Source organism: Branchiostoma lanceolatum, chromosome 16, assembly GCF_035083965.1.
Source record: "Branchiostoma lanceolatum isolate klBraLanc5 chromosome 16, klBraLanc5.hap2, whole genome shotgun sequence".
NCBI lineage: Eukaryota > Metazoa > Chordata > Leptocardii > Amphioxiformes > Branchiostomatidae > Branchiostoma > Branchiostoma lanceolatum.
The window spans coordinates 11551180-11577112 of record NC_089737.1 but is presented as its reverse complement, the minus strand read 5'-3'; the positions used below and the strand labels follow the sequence as shown (position 1 = coordinate 11577112).

General features: G+C 41.9%; 2 protein-coding genes across 2 annotated transcripts; one reads left to right on the top strand and one right to left on the bottom strand.

Annotated features, from left to right (window-relative positions):
- Positions 1-1326: 1326 nt before the first annotated feature.
- On the bottom strand, positions 1327-10664 carry LOC136422231 (uncharacterized). The gene is made up of 12 exons (XM_066409876.1): positions 10586-10664; positions 9729-10154; positions 9041-9258; positions 7287-7526; positions 5949-6099; positions 5578-5743; positions 5054-5289; positions 4338-4457; positions 3538-3677; positions 2764-2848; positions 2149-2265; positions 1327-1577 (listed from the first exon to the last, which is right to left on the bottom strand). The coding sequence occupies exons 1-12, from the start codon at positions 10659-10661 to the stop codon at positions 1327-1329; spliced, it is 2226 nt and encodes a 741-aa protein (XP_066265973.1). The 5' UTR covers positions 10662-10664.
- Positions 10665-15272: 4608 nt separating this feature from the next.
- Positions 15273-25656, top strand: LOC136422230 (myogenesis-regulating glycosidase-like). The gene is made up of 12 exons (XM_066409875.1): positions 15273-15496; positions 16654-16938; positions 17356-17677; positions 18083-18190; positions 18655-18874; positions 19665-19788; positions 20532-20740; positions 21213-21312; positions 21651-21795; positions 22322-22589; positions 24410-24558; positions 24932-25656. Exons 1-12 carry the CDS (start codon positions 15480-15482, stop codon positions 25244-25246), a joined length of 2262 nt encoding a protein of 753 aa, XP_066265972.1. The 5' UTR covers positions 15273-15479; the 3' UTR covers positions 25247-25656.
- Positions 25657-25933: the final 277 nt, after the last annotated feature.

The following is a 25933-nucleotide window of genomic DNA, read 5'->3' as shown; positions in this document are numbered from 1 at the left end:
GTCTCATCGATATGCGATCAGTCCAGGATGCCTAAACTGTGTATGGATGATAGTACAGATCAATCGATAATGTTTGATGAAGAGTTCACAAAAATACTTAGGCATAGAGTACATCTTTTTGCAAGTACATACCACGTTAACGGCAAACGTTTGTTCAATGAATGTGTCATCTTATACAAATTTATGGTATTTGTTTTCATTGGCCTTAAGTGATGACGGCACCGTAGGTTGTTTAATAATTGTAAACCACAAAGACAATTTGCTAGGTGTATCAATGACGTTATTATCATTACAAGTTATTACTATTCCAAAATACCGTTTGTTGAATAAGTAAACATGTAACGTTATGAATAGTAGCTGTGCAATCACAAGTTCTTTTAAGAAAAAGTCCGCCACTGTTTTAGTCTATTTGAATGGGTTTATAGCACGATGTAATTAAGAATAGTAATGAATAGTAATGAGTTTATTAAGATCCACTCTTAGCAGGAATTTGTCCCTAAGATTTGACCTTACCCCTGGTACTTAAGATCCCTGGGCCACCTGGACCGAGGGTGATGCGGAATACACTGTGTTGCATTTATGTCATACCCTTTCGAAAAAAAATGATGTAATATATGGACTAAATTTACCAACCTGGTAATTCAATCGGATCGTACATGTTGCCAATTGATATAGACGATTTCTCATCAGCAGAGCAGACCTTGTTTTTCAAATAACAGTTAGACTGGGTGGTGTACTGAAACGAAAGGCATCTCGGTTCACCACAGCAGGCGTCTGCACAGGACTGGAGGGAAACGTCAAGATGGCCGGCCATGTCCTCTCCAGGGGCGCAATCTGTTTGTGGGATGTGGTTAAATGCTGATAGTCCACACGTTCCTGAAACAGAAGGATGTATGTTTACCTGTCGCTTCATCACCTGATATGATATGATATGATATGGTTAGTTGGTATGACCGAAATGTGTTTTTTTACTAACACAACAGATTAAAGATGTCATTAACAACATTAAAGTAAACTTAAGTAAAGTAACTTAAAAGTAAACTTAAGTAAACTTAGATAATTAAAGTAATGTTAAGTACGTTGAATATTACGTAAAACAAAAACTCGGATAAGAAGACTTTTCAAGAGTAGCTTAGTTATTTTCAAAACGTAATTTTCAAGTTCTTGGGCCACCTCGATACAAATCAGTGTTTAAGGGTAGCTTGTACTGTTTAGAAATTTTGTTCCAAATATCATGCATGCGTTTTTTCGTTAACTCTAAAATAGTATCTAAAAGACCATATTCTGTTGTTGACTTCTCCTTTAATAAATGATGTAATTGATGGACTAACTGCACCAACCTGGTGCAATCCGATCGTACATGTTGCCACTTGCTAAAGACGCTTTATCTGAGCAGATCTTATTTTTCAAACGGCACCGAGACAGGGTTGTGAACTGAAACGACATGCATGTGGCGTCATCACAGCAAGCGTCCACACAGAACTGGAGGGAGACATCATCATGAATGGCTATGTCCTCTGCACCACCTCCACAACCAGTCTGAGGGTAGTGGCGGAACGCTGACAGTCCACACGTTCCTGAAATAGACGGATTCATGTTTTAACTGACGTTTCGTTAACTGAACTACAATGATTTATGATGTATGACTAGATAGTATGTCCGAAATACTGAATTTGCCTTGTCGGGACAAACAGTAAAAGTAAATTAAATTAAAGTAAAGTAAAGTAAAGTAAAGTAAAGTAAAGTAAAGTAAAGTAAAGTAAAGTAAAGTAAAGTAAAGTAAAGTAAAGTAAAGTAAAGTAAAGTAAAGTAAAGTAAAGTAAAGTAAAGTAAAGTAAGTAAAGTAAAGTAAAGTAAAGTAAAGTAAAGTAAAGTAAAGTAAAGTAAAGTAAAGTAAAGTAAAGTAACGTAAAGTTAAGCAAAGCAAAGCAAAGCAGAATAGATAAAACTAAAGTAAAGAAAAGTAAAGTAAAACATGTCGAAGTCGAAGGGGAATGCTACAGAATACAGACGTTTTCGTTACGGCTGGCGTTTATTTTGCCAAACACATCGGATATCACCTACTTTTCGCAATAATGTGTTCGATTCTTCTACATCTAGGGAATTGATATGGCGGTTAAACTTAAAGTGAAATGGTGAGTTCTTTACCTGATAGTATAAAGGCCTCCACTATAGTTGGTCCTGTTCCTCTGGCGCTCTTTTTCTCCACGAACCAAGATGGAGTCGTCCCCTTCTGAGTTATCATGGCATAGGACTCTCTGAGCCCTGTCATGGGATGTAACATTATAACTAACCCTTCAGATACTTGGCATCTACCACTGCATGATGTTAATAAAGTAAGGTGGCTACAGACAAACAATGGAAGCGTATCTTTGTCTTGAAAAAGTAAGGCTTTCTCTGCACCTACTATATTATACTACCGACCTTCTACACACAGAACCCAGCAATATAGCACTCAAAAATCATGACCATAGCATGTCCACACCACGAGATATCGAAACAGGAAATTCCACTCAGTACCTCAAAAAGTCGTTAGGGGGCTCCAAATCTAATCATTTTGAGGTCTTATCGCATACCAACACACAAATCAACTAACAAATATCAAAACAATCCATCCAGACATTCTCTAGTAATGCTGTTCACACACACACACACACACACACACACACACACACACACACACACACACACACACACACACACACACTCGTACCCGAAAACATAACCTTCTTGGCGAAGGTAATTGAAATAGAGATACTGTACCTGGCTGAGTTATTGTAGATCCGTACGGTGCTAGATCGACTGGGGTGCCACCCGTGTCATGAACAACGATAACTATGATCCGGCCCTGCAGCGAAATGGGAGCAAGGATGAAAGAGATCTAATATTACCTGACATTCTTGTCGTTTATATGTCACTTATGTATGTAGTCCGTATAGCATGTTATTCTAAGTTATCGAATTGGCAGAAACGGCAATCGAAAACTAAATGCTTATCAAAACTATTATGATGCTTTGAAGACCTGTGATGCGGTATTACTATATATTCTATCTTTGATATGGAATAGGGAGTCCTAAGTTTTTTTCAATAAGTAAAGAAAGCTAAAGCTGTCACGTTCGTTGTTGCGTAATAAGATGCTAGCAGGAAACAAGGTATATGGGTCGAACTTTATGGCACTTGGGACCCAGGCCTACGACACCCCACCCCCATTGGACAACATTAGCTCCTGTATTCAAACAAAAGGGGCCCATTGACTCAGTGGTACCGGCCTTGTCTTTCTTTTGTTTTCTGTTGGACTACTGATTATCTAGAATTATCTACAACTATATCTGCATATCAATTCATGGTTTGGGGGTAAAAAAACTGCTTTTCGACGGACTTTGCACAGTGTCACTGACGAAATGTAGTATAGTCCTAAAACGTCCGACCATTTCCAACATCATACCCAGTTGCTTTGCCAGTAACTGTTTTTGGCGAATCAAAATTGTGTAGCCTCATCAACCATTCTTGTACGCCCAGTATATCGACTATGATTACCTCTGCAACCCCTTCCAGAAAGGTCTCCATTCGCCCTGCCGCTGCAGCGCCGCCTCCATGAGTGTCGAAAGCAGTCTTGTTTATAACTTCTCCGGTCCGCTCATTCAAAATAAACACCTGATTCCCTCGCTCTTGCGAAACTAGCGTTACAAAAAAGATATATGCTCAATATTCCTCGCGCATTTTAATTAGTTATTAATCGTTTGATAGACAAGGTCATAGAATGTGGCTTTTGTCTTCAAGAAAAGCGTGGATGATTATGATAGATGTAAGAAAAAGTCAATTGTTATGTATCTACAAATCACCATACATTGTAGCCGTTACAATTGTTGCGCAATAAAGTTCTTCTTATGTAATAAAGTTTCGTTCGAATGAAGCTTAATTCATGTTAATTCTAAAGTAACACGTACGCAGTCCTAACGTTTAGATCAAGAGCAAGGGACCTTCAAGGCGAGACCAAGTTGAAATACAAGGCTTTAGTATAGTAAGACACCTTTTTCGTACACAAAACTCTAAACAATAGCCATCAAATATCAGTGCTTGATAAGTGTTTTGACTTGTTAACACCATAATATGACGCCATCGAATGCCCCTATTGCTGTATCAACATTTGGCTTGAACAGGAACTGTGTGGTCGACATGGTTATTTCTTATCCTATTTCAATTCATCTAATTCATTTAATTTCGTACTGTATTTCATTTCATTCTATTCTATTCTGTTTTATCTTATCTCATTTTATTTCATTTCATTGTAAACACAACGAGCACAACAACCCCCTAGATATGTACTTATTAATTACCTCCTCCATTAATTCTGCTCTCCTCTCCGTTACTGACGATGTAAGTGCTGTCTCCGTCATATACAAAACCCGGATCTTCGAATCCAGACGACTGTGCCCTCACGGTGTAACCTTTTGTGGCTGTGAAAACAACAAGAATGTCTTTGAAATTAGTATAATTATGTGTGTCGAGTCGTACCGTGCCAGGCTGGAGGCCGCCCGCCTTAGCCTGGAACCCCCCCTTACTTTAACCCTCGCGGGGTCATCTGGGGGAACACAATGATGGTGATGATGGTAGTTAACATAGCACATATCAAGAATGAAAGACGTTTTTCAAATCAGGGCGACCTTTACTCAGCGGAGACGGCGGGCGTTATAAATCCCACTCACTATAAGAGATTAAGCATACGCGTCTTTGTAAAAGGTAACGGCAAACATGATTATGGTATATGATTTTCACTTTGATTATGCAAAGATGGACTTATTTTCCGTAATTTGAATCGGATTGTGTACATCTATGGCCACAGCAGACTGAATAAGAAATACTTTGGTTGATTTTTTTTTTTTTTATTGAAAAACGTCTGGAAATTCAAACACGCGCGATTTCAGCCATAAAATCACGTTAATTTGGTCTGATCATGACGCAATATTTATTTATTTGAATACATATAAATATTTATTCAAATGACACAAATGTGACGCCATCATCATGCCAAGTGAATGCAGCAAACACCTACCAATAAAGACTTGGACCTCGCACAGGGAAAGTATTTGGTAGGAACTAGGGAGACGAACGCCCACGTATCGCCCCCGCATCCCCTTACATTCGACTTGGATCATTGGCTGGTTCAAGTCGATTTGATGATCACCTCCACACTTGGGGTTCGTGCTGACCCGGTCGGAATCCCCGATGTGGATGTTGAAGGGGTTGAGTCGTCGCGAACAACAGTCCTGGCGGTTGAAGATGGCCACTCTGTGGACATCGAAGACAAAGTAAAATAAATTACACATATGCATAAAGTAATGTATATATACTCGAAACGCAATCATTATCGATATCAGCGTTAGAATGTGTACATTGAGTCTTTACAATGTCAGGTGTTGGTAGAGAGAGAGAGAGAGAGAGAGAGAGAGAGAGAGAGAGAGAGAGAGAGAGAGAGAGAGAGAGAGAGAGAGCATGTGTGTATGTGTGTATCTAGAAAGAGACAGTGTGTATCTAGAAAGAGACAGAGATATGAAAACAAAAATGCACTACACACACCTGTCAATCAAATACGATTGACCAAGATCCACCCACCAACTGGGATTAGCCTCTTGTGTCGTGTGTGTACAGGGTGGGTAGGTGTTTGTGTTCCCGTCTACGGCAAAACTGGCAGGTTGTACGGTGCTTGTCTGGAACGCTGTCTTCCCTAGAGCGACATTGACATCTGCCCCGGGCAAGAGGTGTACTCATTAGCAGCGTCATATTCATATCAATAACTCATGCTGAACAAAATCTTCTATGACTGAGTAAGTTCCTTTTTCATCTACCTTGATTTTTTTCCTTGCCGTTTGATGTTAGCAGGTACGCAAACTAAGCGAACGTAATATGCAAATAACATATCGTCAGTCTACATAATTAACAACGCTTACCGCATAAGTTGTCGCTGTCTGACACCTCCCCATGCAGTGTCCAGGCGTTACTAGTCCAGTCGAACACGTTCCCCTGCCGGAGTCTGACAGTCTCTAACGGTGACAGGACACGGTCCCACACGTTAAAGCACGACAGGTCACCGCTGTACGCCTGCGTAGAAGCGATGCAAATCAAATAATACATCTAGTTCCTGGATCAAAAAATCACAGGTTACGCAGGAGCAAGCGATATATTACCATGACAACGCGTCTGAGGCACATGCGTGCTATGTATCTTTGTTGCTATGGTGATGATTAGGGTTTCCTACTACGTCACCTCGAGAGTTTTCTATTTTTGGCACACCACGGGTTCCAAAAACTGGTCTTTTTACGAAAAGTCACCCTTATTAAATCATGACCCCTATCGCTCCACGTTGGCTCTTGCGAAGGGGCCCTGATCTTCAGCGCCGGTAGACATGGTTCTGGCGACGTCACCACCAAAACAGCTTCAGCCAATCAGAGTATTTGCTTCCCCTAATCTGGCGCAAAAGCGCAAAGAACGCTGGGAAGCTATCAACCAATCAGGTTACGTCTCACATCGTTACGTTAGGGTTCAGAACAAATTATCCGCCAAATAAGGAAAGCTCATTAATTAATCATGAGCAACTGTCAGTAACGGTGCCAGAACCATGTCTACCGGCGCTGAAGATCAGGGCCCCTTCGCGAGAGCCAACGTGGAGCGATAGGGGTCCTGATTTAATGAGGGTGCGACAAGTAAGTCGATTAGCAAGTAATGCAAAATTACTGCATCTACCGTACGTCAGCACTCAACAAGGTGATCAGAGATGGCAGACTTCACCCATTCTATACACGCCCAGCGCTGCTATTCTTATCTGTGTGACCATTAACGTACATTCATGTTTTATTGTTTTCGTCAGTTGGTTCAACTACATTGTATGCAAAATATGTTTTGTTGCCTTGTAGATATAAACTTTGCATCTTTTATAGCATAATTCATATTAATGACAAACACACATAGACAGACAGAATGGCACAGCTATACACCCAAACAAGATCTGACTCCCTGGAGTGATAAAAATGGGGACAAAGTCAGAAAGGCACCGAGAACCTTTGTTCAATATCAATAGAATGATTCTATCCATAATATTCATTGGAACTAACGAAAGCTTTCACGCTGTACGCACGTATGCTTTTAGACCAATACGTTAAATAGAAATTATTATCTTCATATTTTCAAAAAATCGACTGTCAAGCATTATTATCTTATTAAAATCTACTCAGCCATACTAGCGTGTCGTACTCTGTACTTTTCTCGTGTAACCATTTGCAACAACTTGCCTGCTCAGCGTCGAAAGCCCCTCCCATGGAGTCCTGCTCTTGTGCCAGTATCCACACCCCTGGGGTCCTAATCACGTGACCTACAGCCAATCCAGAAGCAGAGGCGATCTCTATTCCATCCACGTAGATAGCCCACCGCCCGTCCTGGCTTTCCCATGTGCCGCACACCATGTGGCATTTACCGTCAAGGATGTCGAGATTGACCGCCGTCGACGGGGACTCAATTCCATTGATGATGAACTGAAATCAAAGCAAACCCGCTTGTATGAAGCAGAGTGGACTCATCTATCGCACTGCAGTCATCCCTCAGTAAGACACCTGGAGCCGCATAGTTCCGTTTAGAACTTTTATTCAGCCAGTCAGACTGGTTTCGCCATGTCGACTTTTTCAATGACAGATGCTTAATGACACAAGTTCGTGAAGTTCTCACTTTTATACCTTTCCAGTGCATACTGCCCTAAGGCCCTGGTAATGCTAGGGTCACATTTCCAAGCCGGTGTCCGGCCGGGCTGTTTGTGAAAACGAAAAAGAAAAAATGCATATCAAGAAAATACAGAATTTATAGTTAGTAGTAGTTTTAAAAAAGTTTTGTGTCTTTTGTTGTCTTTTATATCATATTTTTCGTTCCCGCAGGCTACCCGACCGGGCCCCGCTTTGGAAATGTGACCTAAGCATTACATGATGCCCCAAACAGGTCTTGACCTACAGCATGACTCTGACAGGCTGAATTAAAGTTCTGAATGGGAACTACGTGGCTCCAGATGTCTTACTCAGGAATGACTGCGGTGCGATAAATGTCGGTTAGTTGAGGAATATGAGTCTACTCTTCTTTATAAAGCAAACCGGCTTAGTGTTTTATTTAAAAAATAATAATAAAGGAATTGTGGACCGAACACATATAAAGCCATCAATATTAGTTTAAATTACGATGGATATTTGCAAAACTTCAATATCTGGGGCAGAGCTATCATTTGGTGGATGAAACACTTTATTGTGGCTCAACAGATATCTCTTCGGCAAGCATTCTAGGATTTCGGACACACTGTTGATTTAAATACTCGATCTGACAATGCTGAACAACGTTTGAATTTACGTTGTAGTTCGCTTTCATCTTCTCGTATCAATTGCGAAATTTTGTTAATCACAAAAAGTATATCATGGCAATGAAATGTTTTGGTCCTTTTTCTTTTGGCGGGGAGTTTGGGCTTACGTTTAAACTGTGCCTTTGTATTCGTTATTATCGAATGTATGATTTTCTAATAAAACTTTATTTCCCATGCTTTTTGAGTGATGGCAAGGCTATAAGTTTCATAACTTAAGTCTCGTCACCATTTTTTCCATTTACTTGTGTTTGATGTTTTGTGAATTAAAACAAGAACAGAACTAGAGTTAAGTATTTGTGCTACATATACTTCAGGTTTTCTTTGTTAGTTTAGCGATTACGGGGTGTTTTTATAAATATGAATTGGTATTGATTTTTTTCCCTTTATTTGAGTTGAATGTGTGATAGTTGTGTGGCGATTCTATAAAGATAGAGAGGACGCTAGCGACCAAAAAAAAAACACCCCTCCCAATGAAATGGCATGACAACCCTGCGACGTCACAAAATCAAGATGGCGGCCACCACACATGCCAATGGATCCAACAAAGGTTTTGCTGCGCAAACCTGTGAAAAAAAAAGATTGTAGAGGGGAAATCTGCATTCGGGGAAAATCGTGTTGATAAGATTAGAGCTTCATGATTTGATGTGGTACATTGTAAGAGGAGCCTCCATTATTCCAGAGCATGATCTCGTTGTGTTCCTGTTGACTTGCGTAGCTGAACACGGATCCTGTTGCCGTGTTGGTGGTGCGGAGTTGTACGCACGCGGTCAGAGCGACAAGCCCGGCAGGGGTGGTGATGTCCAGCCGGGCGTAGTTACCTGCTGCCCGCGGCTCCGGGAACGTCAGGCTCCTGTAGCATTTCCCTGGTTCTGATGGGACAAAAGTAAGGCTGATTGCTCTCTTTTTACTCTCCAAGCAGAGGAGGGGTTCCGGCTGATTTTTGACCTGTTTTAGGCCTTTTTGTCGGGCTTTCTACTTTGTCATTTTTATTTTGTGTCGCCAACCCAGGTGAAAAAAAAAAGACAAAATAGAAAGCCCGACGAAAACGCCTAAACACACTCAAAAACCAGCCGGAACCCCTCCTCTGCTTGGAGAGCACTCTTTTTCTCATTATCATATGGTGTGATTTGAAAGCTGAACTCAGGTTCTAGTTTCACATGGCATTTGGCATTTTCAACAAGGAAAAGGGAAAAACTGCCTTTCTCTGACATTTCTTGGTGTTTTGTCGACCCTCGATTTCTCTGGCATTTTTGGTAAGCGCCATTGGTTTTGCCTTTTGTTAGCTGAATCATCTTTCCAAGCTACTAAGAAATTCTAACAAACATGGCATTCAGCTCACCCAATGCGATTCCGTACAGTTCCAGTTCATTCAGCCATGGCTGCCAGCCCGAGTGGGTCCGAGTGACCAGGAACCTCCAGTGCCGCGCTGTGCCATGGAAACCGCCCAACTCCTGGCGATGCCTCGTCCCTCCCTGCACGTTAGTAACGGAAACGACGTCCTCCCAGTTGTACGGACTCCCAACCAGCGATTTTTGTAACTTGAAGGCTGAAACGTCATGCGTGGTGTCACCGTGCGAGGTCACCGCGATGCGGGTCAGGGTGTAAGGCTCTGCGAGGTTCAGCACCATGTACCAGTTGTTGTAGTTCTGACCCAAATCCACTGGGTTCCAATAGGACCCAGCGTCCCCATCTAAAGCTTCAGAGGCGTCGTTGCCATTGCCGTTGGCATCCACAACCCACGACGTGTCCCGCGTTAGCCATGCGTCTAGAGAAAGTGGTGAAAAATAGGTTTATTCACTCTCCTGAATACATTTTCAAAAAAAAAACGGAAGACCAAAATTATTGTCTAGGCTTAAGCTTATGTCTTGATGTGAAAAAATGCTAAACATGACTAAACTGCAGGCGATTTCTCACAATTCTCGAAATGTGTCAATCATCTAGCGATTGGAGATTAAGTTTTGAAGCAAGTTGCGAGTTTGACACAATGATTATCAATGATACTGTCAAAATTACTCATTGTTTAATGGTCATATATTGTCAAGAAGTTATATGGTACTGAGTACATGTATGTCCAATTTCATCCGGGGTATGCTACCCTATGTGATTACTAAAATTGTGAAAAAAAATGATTCTGACAAAAGCCTCAAGTTGATGTATACAGTTCTAGATGATGTAAGGAGACTTTAAGGAGCTTACCGCCATGCGCGGGGTGTACCTGGACCACTAGGACAGTCACCAGTGCCAGGTATGTACACAACATGGCTGCTGACATCCTACATGGGGAGAACAATTGCACAAGTTTAATAAATCTAGTTCATAGAAACATAGAACAAGACATACATCATTCAACAATGCAACAACATCAAATAAATAGTGTATGTGCGTTGGCTTTAGGAATTGTTATGTAAAGTGGTCTAACCTCACACTGAGGACAAAGCATGACGCTTTTTCGTCAACTAGAAGTGCAATCCGGCTTCGGTACGGCTCGCGTTTTTGCCCGAGCAAACCAGATCACCCCTAGCCTATCTTCTCGATAAGTGTGTTTGTTCCTCAGTTACATGCAAAAGTCTGACGTCTGCGGTTAACGCCTGAAGCTCCCTCTTACACGGGACTGCGCCATCCGAAATGACGAATGCAATCCCTTGCAACGTGTAGTCCTAGCTTAATATCACCATCTATATATTGCGGCATGCTGTTTACATTACTCGCATGCGATGTTTGCTCTTTTGTGGCTAATTGTCACAGAATACAATACATGTTGGGTGAGGCGAAGTGTAAAGAAATGAAGTGCACACATTTAGTGTGAAGCAATAAATTATTCATCGTTTTTTCTCTCTTATCTTATCTTATTCCCAGTGGACATGGTGTTCGCCTTAGAGTCCGCGTAGTTTCCTGGAAAACAAGTTAGTTTTATGTCTAAACGTCGTTAATGGAATGGTAGAGAGACGGTGTTTAGAGTAGGTGTTAGTGTTCGGACCTTTTAAGTTAATGTTGCCTTATTTTCGATAAACCAACTCTAACTAATCATACAGTCTCCTACATTTATACAATTACCAAGAAGCGAGAAGAAGCCGAAAGTACTAGAATATACTAGATATCTTTATGCTTTAATACGATTGTTATAACATGTGACATGGATATGAATATGTATATGATTGTTAACATGTGACCTGTGCTTAGCCCAGTGGGGCAAAAATGTACAATAAAGGTCTTCATTCATTCTATTGCAGATGTTGTTGTAGCTGTCCACATACGACTGCTGAAAATGGAATTTGAGTTTTCGTGAGTTTCTTAATGCTGTAGCCCTGGCCATCACAAATAGTAGCGATCATCTCTTTCCATTCTTCCCTTAATCAATCCCAGTTATGTCCCTGCCATAAGGAGTCATTGGTCTCTCCCATTCTTTGGACGATACCACACGAAGTGGGTACCCCCGGTGTCGGTCTGTAATGCTGCAGTTCTTGAAAATACTGCAAGGGGACCAAAATCGTCTTGTTTCTTCGGGACCTCAGCCAACTACTAGCCAACTACCCACATACCAACATTCATACAAATATATCAAAAGGACCTTGTGTTATGTGACGATACACAAACACAACCAAAAACAGTACCCTCATCGAAGGTGAACCTCCTTAACGGAGGTAATAAGCCTAAAGAGTATGGTGACAACTTGCACTGACGTCATCCAGCGTTTTATTGCACAAACGGACGTTTGTGTTTCCTTTATGGCGCGTTGGTTGCCAAAATTCGGTATGATAAAAAAACACTTCAGTGGCAAACAAGATATTTTCATCGTTTTGTAGGAAAATTAAGATTAAAAAAATCGTTGTAGCTTTGTACAAAAACATACATTCAGACGTAACATACCCTGAAAACACCTCGTGCATAGAAATAATTCAACAGATATGCTGACAGAAGCCTCTTTTACCGTACTCTGTGACAGCAACAGACAATAAATGACTCAGTGAGTCGAAAAAATAAATACCGCATATCACAAAGAGCTTTCACGTGAAACTGTAATTAAGATGGAAATATCCAGCCTCGTTTGCAGGCCTTCTAGAAGCACCGATGTGTATCTATTCTTAGGAAGAGCTAATTCGCGATTTTCAACATTTGGTTCTAATGCCGGGGAGATTGTTTCTGCGCCTCTAGAAAACGAACTCCCGGGCAGTAAAACCTGGCCAATGTTGAAAATAGCTCTCCCGGCAAATAAACGCCGACCCTCCCAGAGCGCCTACAACGAAGGCTAACAGAATTTAATGTAACGTAATGTAATGGCTCACAAAGGCATCTTAAATACTGGGTGTGGTGTACAGCAAACCCACACTCCACTGCTGAAAAGATCTCTCATGTGAAAATGTAAATTTGCGATAGACATTTACAGAATATCCTATCCTTTAACCTTTATAACTAGAATGTTTGAAGAAGTAACCGGTTGTTTCGCTACATTGTCAGTTCGATGCAGTCGTTTCGCTACATGAAGGAAATTGTTTCCCTACATGGTACAAGTTATGATAAAGAAAACATTCTGCTTGGTATGTAATAAGAGCTATAGTGTCCTACAAAAGCCATACATACATGTTATACATGCATGCGACGCCGCCCACAATAATCCACAATTCCCTTATAGGTCAATTTTGGTTCCTGCACAAACAACTTTACGAGTCAGATACAAAAATTACAGCCAAACCTGTGCCCTAGGTAGCTTCTGAAGACATCACTCCTCCGACATCAGAGAAATCTTCACGTATCCTCGCGAATCCAACGCTTACGTTACGTCTTCGCCTTCCAACACACAGGACGACAAGTCGCAAGTGTTGCTCACATCGACTGTCCGTGCTTTTCTCCTTCCCCTCCGTTAGTTATTAAACAAGATGCATCTATTGTTCCAGTCACAATCAACAGAGTATTCATAATTTGATGGCGTCTCTGCAACACATGAATAATTTATGCTGTAACGTCACATTTCTATGAAACCATATGACGTTTACATATTTTCAAGGGTGGGTATTTTCAAAGGTGTCAGACGCGTGCAGATTTTATTGAGATTTGTCTACTCATCACCACACACCACAATGCGTGTTTTCAGCTAATGTTTCATCAATATCCCCTGGGAAAATATTAAGAATCTATCAATCATATGAACAACATCAACACAACAATAACACCGTTGGAAACCCCAATGCAGTTTCGGAGAAGTCGCTGGAGGGCGTCCCAACGCCTACTCGTTCTTGTCCGTGCCCATTCGTCAGACGATAGGTTAATGATAACAAATGAAAGGCATTACAGCAACAGTATGTATGGTATGCTTATGTCAGACTTACGCCGGCGCTACATCATCCCAGAAACGTTGCATTTATTGACTAATTGGCTTTTTCGTCTTCAGAAAATCAGACAACAAAATATGCAACTCCAGCGTAACATTATTTTGTGCCGACAGAAGATGCACAACCGGCCAGCACAACAAACATATACATCCCCGTGCAATCTCTCTACACCTAAAACAACTTATTTCTTGTCATATTAGCACATGGCCTTGTTTGTCATTCCAGCAGTGTGTAAACGTGAACATTCACTGTGCCCATAGGCCATCGCCCACTTGCTTTTATCAGGAAACGAACATGTAGGTTCTGAGACGCCCTCTACCGACTTATCTGAAGCTGCAGTGGAAGTCCCAATGTTGTTATTTTTGTGGTGATGTTGTCGATATAATATGTAGATTGTAGATATCTTTTTACATCAAGGGATATTGATGAAACGTTGAACACATACATAGGTAGCCTAAACACGCATTGTGGTATGTAGTGAGGAGACCGTAAAGCGTATGCAGTATTGTAAGTAAAGCCTTAAGCGTCTGACACCGCTGGAATCATGATGTTTCTTACTCATACAAAGTACATAATAATTATATATACCATCATGATACTATGTATGAGTAAGAAACATCATGATGATAACATGTTAGTTCGCGTTTGGTTTTCCTATAAGTGTACACTTACTTCAAACCTACCAAGGTTTTCTGCCTTTTCATCGGTTTGTTGATATCTGCTTGTTGGTATTGTTTACGACAGAGCTGTCGTATCTGTTGACAAATAAATGCATGGATCAGAATTCGTTCATGTCCACGTGTGGGTGAAGAGTGATATATTGAAGCCAAAACAGCCTGTCCCATTGTTGTCATGGCAACTAAATATGCATGAAATTTGGTAGTTGGTTCCAATTTACGGGGAAGTACCACGGTGTTTTGTAAGTCTTTGATAATGGCTGCATTTTCGAAGACAAAGATAAGAAACCTCAAAAGTTTAAACCCCTTTGTGAGACTTTCACGATTTCCCAATACCCTAGAAGACCGAGATTTTGCAATTTGACGGTCTTTTAGTTACTTTCTAGATGCGACCGGGAGCGGTACTGCAGACTAGGCTAAGATCGGGTATGTGGTCCCGACTTATAAGATGTGAAAATTTACCAGGCATATGGCTTATAGCCATTAAAAACTTGTTGTGTGCACCACTATTTATATTATCTTGATTAAAAAAACGAGACAGGGATCACGTTGTACACGCTCCCTTAATGAGGGATGTCGAGCACCCCCCACCCTCCCCAGCCTTACCTAGGTTTTATCATACACTTTCAAGTTAACCAAGCGACCACTAAATTTGAATATTAGATATGTATGACTTACAACTCTCCTTTTGAATAAATTTTGACAATTTTGTACATGTCGGTAATTCTTGCCGCTTATCAATCAACTATATATGACGAATCCGTGCCCCTATTGAGTACTAGACCGACCTTAGATAACCAGGTGACCGAGCCATGGCGTTTGTTTACCCACTGGAGTATACCGTTGAGGAAATTGTTAAATATTAAACAAGTTTTACACACCCTGGTAGTACCCACGCGATGCGGTGAACTATGACACGCTAGATCAAACACCGTGCTAGGTACGGGCGTTATAACGGTCTGTGTGTAGTTCCCCCCTCCCCCTTTCTACAGCAAGTTTAAAATTCTGAACTGACAACACGCACTGATGGACGTACGGAGCAACATGTTACAGGTGTAGAAACATCTACTGCAACGTTTGGACACCATGCAGGATTCGTTAGGGTAGGTTGGCTTTGTGTTACACTGGTTAAACATGAGACATGACTGAGGACTTGAGTCCTTTTGTGTTGGGCGTTCAGGTGAATTGTAAGGTAAACTGCGGTTTTCAAGTCACTGCACACGACTAGAAGTGTCAGACCCGATGCCAGCACTGAGTAGATACTGGTTGTAGCACGTACATGTTGCTTTGAATTTCTTTATTGATACGGTACGTGTGAGTAGTGTATGTGTCTTAAATAAGCCGAGCGTGTGCTTTGGTAACTGAATTACATATATAGCAGCATTGCAACGATATTTCAAAAGAGTTGGAAGTACACAACGATATGTACCTAGAAGAGACCATAATAAAAGAAATTCATGGACCTTAAGTGAAGTAGAGTTGATAGCCATATGGCTTAATTTGTATGACAACATACTATGCAGTAAAAACGTCGTGGTTCCATAGTTTAATCAATGCATACTTCATTGGTTGGTGGCATCGCACATTTGTTCTGTTGTCGTTGCTATATTTGTACAACTTACGTTGATTACGTACACATTGTTGTTCACATTCCCGTGCATATCATGTGTATACATGTACGAGTAGATACTACTCCTCAGTAGAAAGTAACTGATTACGTCATTAGACCTATAATTGGCTTTTTATGGTATTCTGGCTCGTTAAAGTAAGACGACGACCTAGCGGACGTTCACCGGCATTGTTCATTCCACAATGCTCGCCATTCGTAAAGTATGTCACTTACACAAAGTTCCAAAAGACATTAAACGTACCATCGTACTAAAGCTGGTGTGTTACGCCTAATGGCGGTTGTGCCGGCTATATAGATACAGATACAGATCTGTACAATACATAATAGGACGAAAGCATGACTGGAGGTATGACGTCTTTAAGCAACTAAAATTAGTCTAACTACGCCGGCTATACTAGGGAGAATAATTTGCTTGGGGAGTTTGGCAACTATAGGGCCATAGGGTAACATAATCTTACCCTTCCAAAGGACTGACTCTCATGGGACTCACTTACCCTATTTGGTCAAATTCTACCATCAATTACCACTTAGGAAGGTCTGGTGAAGGTTGATCTAAAATGAACAAATTCAACTATGTTCCTTTGATAAGTTTTTGTCTACACGGACTTAAACTATACAATTTTTGTCCAGTCGTCGCTCGGCGTCGTCGCCCTATGGCAGCTACCGCCGTCCGCCCAGCCGAGGCCGCTACTCCACCGGCCGCTACTCCACCGGGACGGGTCGGAGAAGTCATCGGTCCGCCTCCACCCCTCCCCGGCAGAAGACCCCGTGTTGTACCCGCAGTCGGGCCCGGTGTGCGCTGATCGTGGTACTGTTGCTGGTAGCGCTGGGACTAGCCGGCGTGCTGGTCTGGAACTTCACCTACCAGCCGCTAGTCGTCGACTTTGACGGGCTCGTACACTATGACGGAGCGAGGTAAACAATTACATCGCCATACCTTGTCCTAGACTTCAGTATTTTTACTGTATCTTAAAATGGGGAGTTGTAACATTTTTCTACACTCTAATAATATCTATTGTTCGATATGAAAAAAAATGCCCCATATCTACGTTCTTGTAGAGACATTGCTGCATTGTCCCCTAGTCTTCCTCTGTGGAACAGCCATCTCCTTATGCTTAAAAAAGGGAACTTTTAAAAACCCTCTCCTTCTGTTCTTATCTTATAATAGCCCTTCATTTTAGCTTGTGCGTGTACTTTACGCCTTTTGTCACGTTTATATGATATGGCGCTTCGGATATATGCATAAAACGACAGATTTCGTGTTGAATATCCTATGAAAAACTCTCCTCTTACGAGTGATGTTTACCTCTTACTAACTGTTTTTTCCTACAGCCAATCCTTTATCCTGAGAAACCTGAGTAAGTACGAGGTTCTAAGAGGAACGTTAGGAGCTGACCTGGGCCCCGAGCCGTACACCTGCAGCGCCGGGGACGCCTGCTTCCAGTGGCCCGACCGCGCTTCTCTCGTCCTGCGGCACCGGGTCCTGGAGGAGGAGAACGTCCACTGCACCAACGTGACGTGGCAGGCGCTGTCGGCGGAGGAGGACGGCTGGAGGCCCGTAGACTGCTTCACGGTGGACTCGGCGCACTGGTACGGCGGGCCCGAGATGTATCAGCAACGCTGGCCGATCAACAACGGGTCGGGATTCCTGCAGGTAGGGTGGGGTGGGGGGTCTCACTCATAGATTGGCTGATGGATGTATGATGAAAAGAATTAAGATGTTGCTCAATTAACTTGTGAATATTAGATACCGTGTTGATTATCTTTTTAGAGTGAACATATCTTAACAGCTCTTTGCTTTCCAGTGCAAATCTTTTGTTACGGGATTATTGTATTCATCACTGAGTACTTAGGTCTTCAGTAGTTGGTGGTCAGAGCTGTATTGTTTTTATCTCAATTGAGGACATCCTTGTAATACTAGTCACCTCAACACCAACAAACTGGTTTCTAAAGAGGGCATGCATATGGCATACATCATGGCACATCAAATAAACTAGACATAAGGAATATGAGACATTCACAGAAAACTGTGTCCAAATTAATGTCTTTCCTGTTCCAGCCGTACATCACCAATGATTTCCGGTTGCGGAACTTCCCTCCTGACACACCGGCGGAGAACTTCACCGCGTACGGGAATGTCGCCGAGAGGTTCTTCTTCTCATCAAAGGTATTAATTTGATTTAATAATATATTAATAAATGGATGTATATAAGATAATATATTAAATAGTAAAGTTACAGCATTTGATAGGACAAACTTGTTTCGTATGCATGTTTTGTTCATCTTGCCTACATTATTTTCCTAATGCAGATACTGTAACAGGGTACTTCTCCTATTTTCTACTTCTTCGAAAGAAATGAACTTCATTTTGCACCCCTCCCTTGCTTGATAAATGAAAGTATTTCCTTTCTGGCGTTCTAATTGAACCAGATCCCTTACATCACTCTGTGCATCTGTTAGTGAATATAGCTACGAGTAGGTAATGTTCATTTCTAACGAAGCATAGGAACAGAAGCTAACTACAATGTCAGAGTGAATTAAATAAGATGACATATTTCTCCCACGTCTTTATATATTAAGTTTTTCTGCACAGCTTCTCACAGATTTTCTAACACTAATCCCTTTTTTTAGGGTGTCGCCATTGTTGTAGATGACGTCACACCTTTACACGTCAGTATCAACCAGAGTGGTGATGGGAAACTTTGCTTCATGGCCAACTACACGTCAGACTACCCGGGGTACCCCAGCCCTGGCGGCAGGAGACCGGTACTGCAGTACACCGTGTGTTCCGGCAGAAACGCCCTGGACATACATGAACACATGTACAGCCGTTTCTATGGAAGACTGAATGGTTAGTGTACTGATATCACGAACCTTTTCTTTCACCTACCGAAGAGGGTGTTTTTAGCAGCATTTGTATGTTTATGGAAATGATGACACCTTCAAAGTTGGTCAATATGGCGTGAACTTTGTTAAAGTTTCGTCCTGGATAAAATAATGTCACGCGATATTGTTCTTCTACAATGATACCTATACTTTCCTTCTACAATTCTCAGAAGAAGTTTCTTCTTAGCATTGATCATGACTGCTGTTTCATGTCTTTCCTACAACTTCTATTTTTGTCCTTATTAACCGCACTCCCCTGGAACAACGAATATGTAGACATTGTAATTTAAATAGGATAGAGGACGAGCAACACTTTTTAGTGGGATGTAGTTTATACAAAGCTGCGTTTTACAAACTAGTTCAATGCAGGTTTCCCCATTTCATACATCTTGGAAACGCGGAAAAATTCATATTTCTAATGGCTTTAGATAAACCCTTAATCATCAAACATATTTGTATCTATATTTACAATATTACTAAGAAGCGAGAAGAGGCCAAATTAACGTAATCATTAGACTAGTGCAAGCTTATATTTGTATGTATATATGTGTGTATTTGCAAACTGTGATGTTTTCTGTTGTGACCTGTACTAAACCCAGTTGGGTATGTGTGTGCAATAAAGGTCTTCATTCATTCATTCATTCATTCATTCATTCATTCATTCATTCATTCATTCATTCATTCATTCATTCATTCATTCATTCATTCATTCATTCATTCATTCATTCATTCATTCATTCATTCATTCTTATTAGCTGTTCCCGACACGCGGATGTTGGAGTTCCCGGTCTGGTCCACCTACGCGCGGTACGGACCCAACATTAGTGAGAATACCGTGGGCGAGTTCGCCTTCCAAATCTTCGACTACAACTTAACCGGGTGCGTTAGACTTTCTTACCCTATATAGTGGACATGTTTAACAACATTCCTTAGAAAGCTTGACATATTTGTAGGGAGCTAGTTCACCTTCCAAATCACCGACTACAACTTAACCGGGTGCGTTAGACTCTTTTACCTCATAACGTCATAGTGGAAATGTCAAACGACATTCCTTAGAAAGTTTGACATATTTGTAGTGAGATTATTCACCTTCCAAATCACTGACAACAACTTAATCGGCCTGGGCACGTTTACACTCTTTTACCCTATATAATGGCATGGATTTGTTTAACGACATTCCTTAGAAAGCTTGACATATCTGTAGTGGGCTAGTTCACCTCCCAAATCATTGACTACAACTTAACTGGCCTGGGTGCGTTAGACTCTTTTACCGTCTTCATTGTTATTTAGCAATAATGACGATGGGGTGGAAATGTTAACAATTCTTAGAAAGCTTGACATGCAAAAATCACAATCAGTTATACATGCTTTTGATGCTCTATGGAAAATGTTAATTACCAGGTAAGTTGTATGATGTATGCACCATGGTTAAGGTTACAGTTTTGATATTCATGAGCGTTTGCGACTTTTCTTTTACATTAAGATTATTACTAAACAGGCAGTTGCACGGCGAGAAGAGCAATGCTCATCTTAAATATGAAATTGTGTGTGTGTCTTCCCAACAACTTCGTTAAAACTCATCAAAACTTTAATACCTAATAAAACTCTCTTTTTTCCTGCAGCAGTAACATGTTTATTGATGACTCATGGGAGGGAAAATATGGCGACTTGACCTTCAACAGAAGCGCGTTCGAGTTCCCGGATCCGAGCAATCTGATTCGCTACCTGCACCAGAAGGGGTTAGAGGTCAGCATGTGGGTCACGCCCTTCATCAACACAGACTCCGCAGCCTTCAGGGAGAGTGTGGAGAACGGGTACCTGGTCAGGACAGGTAAATCTTGTTTCTTGAACTTTCTTGATTGACTTAAGGAACCGACTTAAGTAACTAGAATTGCATTAAGATTTACCTGTGACATGGAGTCAAATGAGAAGGGTACGGGCAGTTAAGAATGACTGAAATATCAAAAAGGTTCGCCTATGCTAATCTTACTTGAACACGGAAAAAGAAAGGAGATCATACCCTCCCAGGTAAGAGTATTATCCGTGTTACTGCACTTAACTGACAACAATATGGAAGCTAGACAACTTCAAATGGCGACAGCTATGAATTATTCTTTACTGTGCATTTAGTTAGATATTGGAAGCAGTGATAGCTCTGGTCATTTTGATATTATATGATAACAATAACCACAACATACATGTCGTGCTATGGTGCATTATATGGATATTCTACTGACAACAATACATCCGACGAAAAATACCGCGTGCTTTATACCGTTGTTAATTTTTTGTGTTGTATGTAGACCCGAACAGCCCCTCCCTGGACACGCCCGTCCCCGCCCTGGTCCGCTGGTGGAGGGGCGTGGCCGGCCTGCTTGACGTCACTAACCCTGACGCACGCAGGTACGTGTGACGTCATCACACAACTGTTCTGTTGCCATGTCAATATGTCTAAGACAAAGATCGAAGTATCTAGAATTAAGGAATAATGCAAGCTTTTTCATATGCATGGCCTTTCGATTTACCAGAGGTATCTGTCTAGCCTGTATGTAGCCCCTTCACTGTATCACATCAGCTTCGCAAGAAGGCGACTTGTCACAACCTAACATTTGCACATCTAACTGCAAGCGTTGTTTAAAACTTATAGCACCGATCACAGTACTGGCATCGTACCACAAGACAAAGAATATGAAGAAATATTACGGGATAGACTAATGGTGTGGTGTTGATACCTACTACAGGTGGTACCTGTCCCGGCTACACTTCCTCAGAGAGAACCTGACAGTCGACTCCTTCAACTTTGACGCGGGGGAGGCACGCTACTTTCCCGACATCCCCTACTACACGCACGAACCATTGCTCAACCCCAGTGTCTACAGGTACAGTGTGAATGTTCCTACCTTTCTCATTGTGCAAACACCGTGTGAGGTCTGCGAGAAATCTTTTTTGGTTGCTTATGGCAGAGTCGTCTCCATGTGTCAGGGACGATTTTCTTTCATAATGCTTACGAGGGAGAATTAGGAGATATTTTGGCGGGCATTAAAACAAAGGTAAAATGCGTAACACAGCGGTTCACTTTATCATTACAGCAATAGTATTTCCAACACAGCGCTTATTTTGGTTAGCTCACGAAGGTTAGAGCCTATCCTGGCAGTTTTCATGTGCTACAACACCGCTATATATAACACAGTATCACTTCTATCCAAACCTCAAAGTGGGCAGACATGGTAGCCTGGTTATAAAAAACTGCAGTTACCCGGCTACAGAGGTCGTGGTAGACCAAAGAAATCCTGGATCGAGTGTGTTAAGAAGGACATTACAGAGTGCGTCCTCACCAACGTGGACCCGCTGGACAGAGCCGCTTGGAGGCGCTGTGTGAAGACTGGCCGACTGCTGCCTACCCCTGCGTCAGGGAACCCCGCAGCAGTATAATCTAATACTGGATACTACAACTACTATCCTTCTTATCCACAGCTCAAAGTGGGTAGAGATGGTGTCTAGCCTGGGTGTGCAGACAGCGGTGAGGACCGGGTACCGGACGCAGAGTTTCTCCGTGTACCTCCGGATGATGGAGAAGCGGTCCAGCTGGGGCGGAGACAACGGGCTGAGGACGGTTATCCCCACAATGCTGCTGTTCGGGGTACTGGGGTACCCGTTTGTACTGCCTGCGCCTATAGGAGGTGAGGACTTTGATAAACATTTGTTTACGATAAATATCTTATATGAGAGGCATTCTATTTTACACAGCAGTAATGTGGTACCTGTTTGTGTTCGGGGTACTGGGGTACCCGTTTGTACTGCCTGCGCCTATAGGAGGTGAAGCTTTTAAAAGTTGTTAAAAGCCCAATATTAAAAACTGCTAGAACTCTGGTAAGGAGGTTTGACAGAAACTGGTGAACTGTAATCAGGCACCCCGCTGGGCAGTTGCGCTGATATGCCATATGTGGCCACACGGCCCCAAGTGCCAACTGGCTTTGAAAGTTCAGTTTTTAAACTGATTATATGGTGCAATGATGTTGAAACATTCCTTCCTGAATACTGGTATGTCATTCTACAATGTTTATTCAACATACTATATAAAGAAATAGTAGAAAAATTGACTTTCTGTATTGACCAAATCTTACATATTGGGCATTTAAGCTAAAACTGTTCACTATAAACATCTTAGACCACGTTCATACTAAATCGCGTAAATCGCGAAATCGCGTAAATGGCGATAATGTGGCTTAGTATGAACGCTCCAAATCGCATTTGAAATCGCCCGAAATCGCTTTCCGCGAAACCACCTCCGGAGGTAATTTACTCGCGATTTGCCTGCATTCCGACTTAGTATGAACGCTCGAAATCGCCTTGATGCGCGTTGGGCGCTTTACTTTGCATATTGACCCGGTCATGGGTCAAGGGATCATCTGCGAATTCAGTCTTTCCGCTCATTATACGATGTTCATCTACCTCCTAGCTTGTTGGAATATTACGCCAAATACGGCGGAAATATGTCGAAATCGGGCGGCGATTTTGGCGTATGGAATGACGAAAACGCATGTACTGATGGCCATCTTCGGGGATGTGAGGATTCAGAAGAAACTCAAGGGATCCCACCGAAACCAGAGCGTGTACGCTGAAGTGGCGACTGCCTGAGTTGGCCAAATACGCGAAAACATGGAAGTAATGCCGCACTATTAAAGGTAAAAAAACTCAAGATGAAGTACAAGAAGGTCATTGAACACAACAGTAAGAGTGGTGACAATCGAATAACGCGTCCGCCGTTTATCAAGCTGTTGGACGCGATTTTACAACTCGCGCTCGTTCGACCCCTGGTGTGAAGGAATGCGACTCAGGGCGATTTCGCGATTTGCGCGATTTAGTATGAACGGGGTCTTATATGAGGGGGATACTTTTCCAAACATGCACAAGTGACCACCTCTACATAAGGACCACCCGGCCTGATTTTGACCACTTTTTGGTGGTCCCTAAGATAATTTTCACCGTTGAGATATTAAGAATCTGTCACAAGCATTAAGAATCCAGTCTATAGTGACCACCTGTCCACAAAGACCAAATTTCATATGTCCACTTAGTGATCTTCTTGGGCAGTTTTGACTGTACATGACATTGAATGATTAGCACAGGTTACCATACCAGTCATTCACAATGGGCCCTGTCCTTGGTGCTGAACGCCATCCATTCATATTCTTTTCAGTGATACAGATTGAATGCAGATCAGTTAAAATGCGAAAAAAACACACTTAGGTAGATATTAAGAATTTCTGATACCCTTTAAGGCCTTTTCTCTAACAATAGAGCCTTTGACAGAAATAGCGACATCGTGTCAAAACATTTAAAATGTCTTCCAGACGATGTGTTGAAACATTGTGTTTACGAGTACATGTGAAAACCAATAATACATAGGGACTTTCGCATTGCTGTTCTCTATGCTTTAAGGGTTTTTTGATGCTTTGGTTTTGTATTCAAGGTTTTTAATTTTCATTTTCCTCTCCAGGAAGCGAATTCCCAGACAAGGAGCTGTACATCCGGTGGATGGAGCTAGTGGCCTTCTTTCCCAGCATGCACTTCTCCGTCTCCCCCTGGCAGTTTGACTTTGACACGGTGGAGATCGCTCAGAAATTTGTCTCCATTCACGAAGAAGAGGTATGACAGAAAGTTTCAATAACTAAGTGAAACGAAGTCTTATGTTATTAACTAAAAGCACTTCCCATAATTGTCAATATCAAAAGCAATTGGTGACATTTAAGGGGAAGGGTTTGATGCATAAAGGCCAAAATGTAAGAAAACAGCAACAGGGTTCTCTAGATGGAGACAACATAAACTTTGGTACCCCCCACTCAAGGAGTGATGCAGCATTTTTTGCACTGTACATGTGTCCATTTAAACAATCTATCTATAAGTTTCTATGTTCTTGCAACGTTCTGTTACCATGACATCTACATAATAACCTTTTTTTGCACAATCCAGTGGGGTCAGACTGTTTTGGAAAGATTACCACGCTCTTATTTCCTTTCAGGTCACCCCATTGGTTCTTCAGATCTCGCGAAGCGTCGTGATGGGTCCAACCGCGGCGCGCTACGCACCAATCATCAGGCCGCTCTGGTGGCACTACCCGAATGACGTCATGGCGCAGACCATCGACGACGAGTTCCTGATTGGTGACGTCATGCTGGTTGCCCCGGTGATGGAACAAGGGGCTCGGGCTAGGACAGTGTATTTCCCCGGGGATGGGGAATGGAGGGATGAGAGGGACGGGGCAACTTACGTGGGTGGGGAGACTAGAAACATACCCGTAGCTTTAGACGAGGTGGCATACTTCACGCGTGTATAGGTTTTTACATTACGTTGTTTCATACACACATTTGTTGCTTCTTGTGTACGATAGCGAATGTTAAAATGGATTTTGTATGTTTCAGGAGATTTGGGTAACAGAGTCTGAGAGTAACATTATAGTAAAAAGTTCTCTAAAGTGTTTGTAGTCAACAAATAGTTAATATTTTACATCTCAATGTAGAGTTGTGAGAAAAGAGGTATTATAGACTGTCTTAGTATTTGTGGTGTTTTCTACTGTTGTATTGTATATATTTTCTCCACTCTATAAACAGTTACATTTTATTTGATGATAACGTCAAACTGTAAACATCTTAGTACAACTTGCTGTTTATGTTTTCCTTTGTATATTTTGCTATGGTGTAAACAAAATCAGTCGCAGACAAGTATGGATATTAGAGTGCATACATATTCTCCAAGCAGAGGTTTTGGTCGGCTGGCTGGGGTAGTAGCGGCCGGGGCGCGTAACCATCGCCTCCCGTAACCATCGCCTCCCGTTACGGGAGGCGATGGTTACGGGAGGCGATGGTTACGCGCCCCGGCCGCTACTACCCCAGCCAGCCGACCAAAACCTCTGCTTGGAGAATATGCATACATACATGTATGTGAAGATGTTTTTACTTTAGGTGAGCTTGTGTCTTTCTATTCTAGCTGATTTTTTGTTGTTGAGCAAAGTCTCTATCAGTGA

Bases quoted from the DNA above. Each gene is read 5' to 3' on its own strand.
- LOC136422231 (XM_066409876.1), bottom strand. From the start codon at position 10,661: ATGTCAGCAGCCATGTTGTGTACATACCTGGCACTGGTGACTGTCCTA. The intron at 9,259-9,728 runs GTGAGCTGAATG...TTGTCCCATCAG, and splicing joins ACTGTACGGAATCGCATTGG to AACCAGGGAAATGCTACAGG. The intron at 1,578-2,148 runs GTAAAGAACTCA...CGTCTATTTCAG, and splicing joins GGAGGCCTTTATACTATCAG to GAACGTGTGGACTGTCAGCG.
- LOC136422230 (XM_066409875.1), top strand. The intron at 17,678-18,082 runs GTAGGGTGGGGT...TTCCTGTTCCAG, and splicing joins ACGGGTCGGGATTCCTGCAG to CCGTACATCACCAATGATTT. The intron at 22,590-24,409 runs GTGAGGACTTTG...TTTCCTCTCCAG, and splicing joins ACTGCCTGCGCCTATAGGAG to GAAGCGAATTCCCAGACAAG.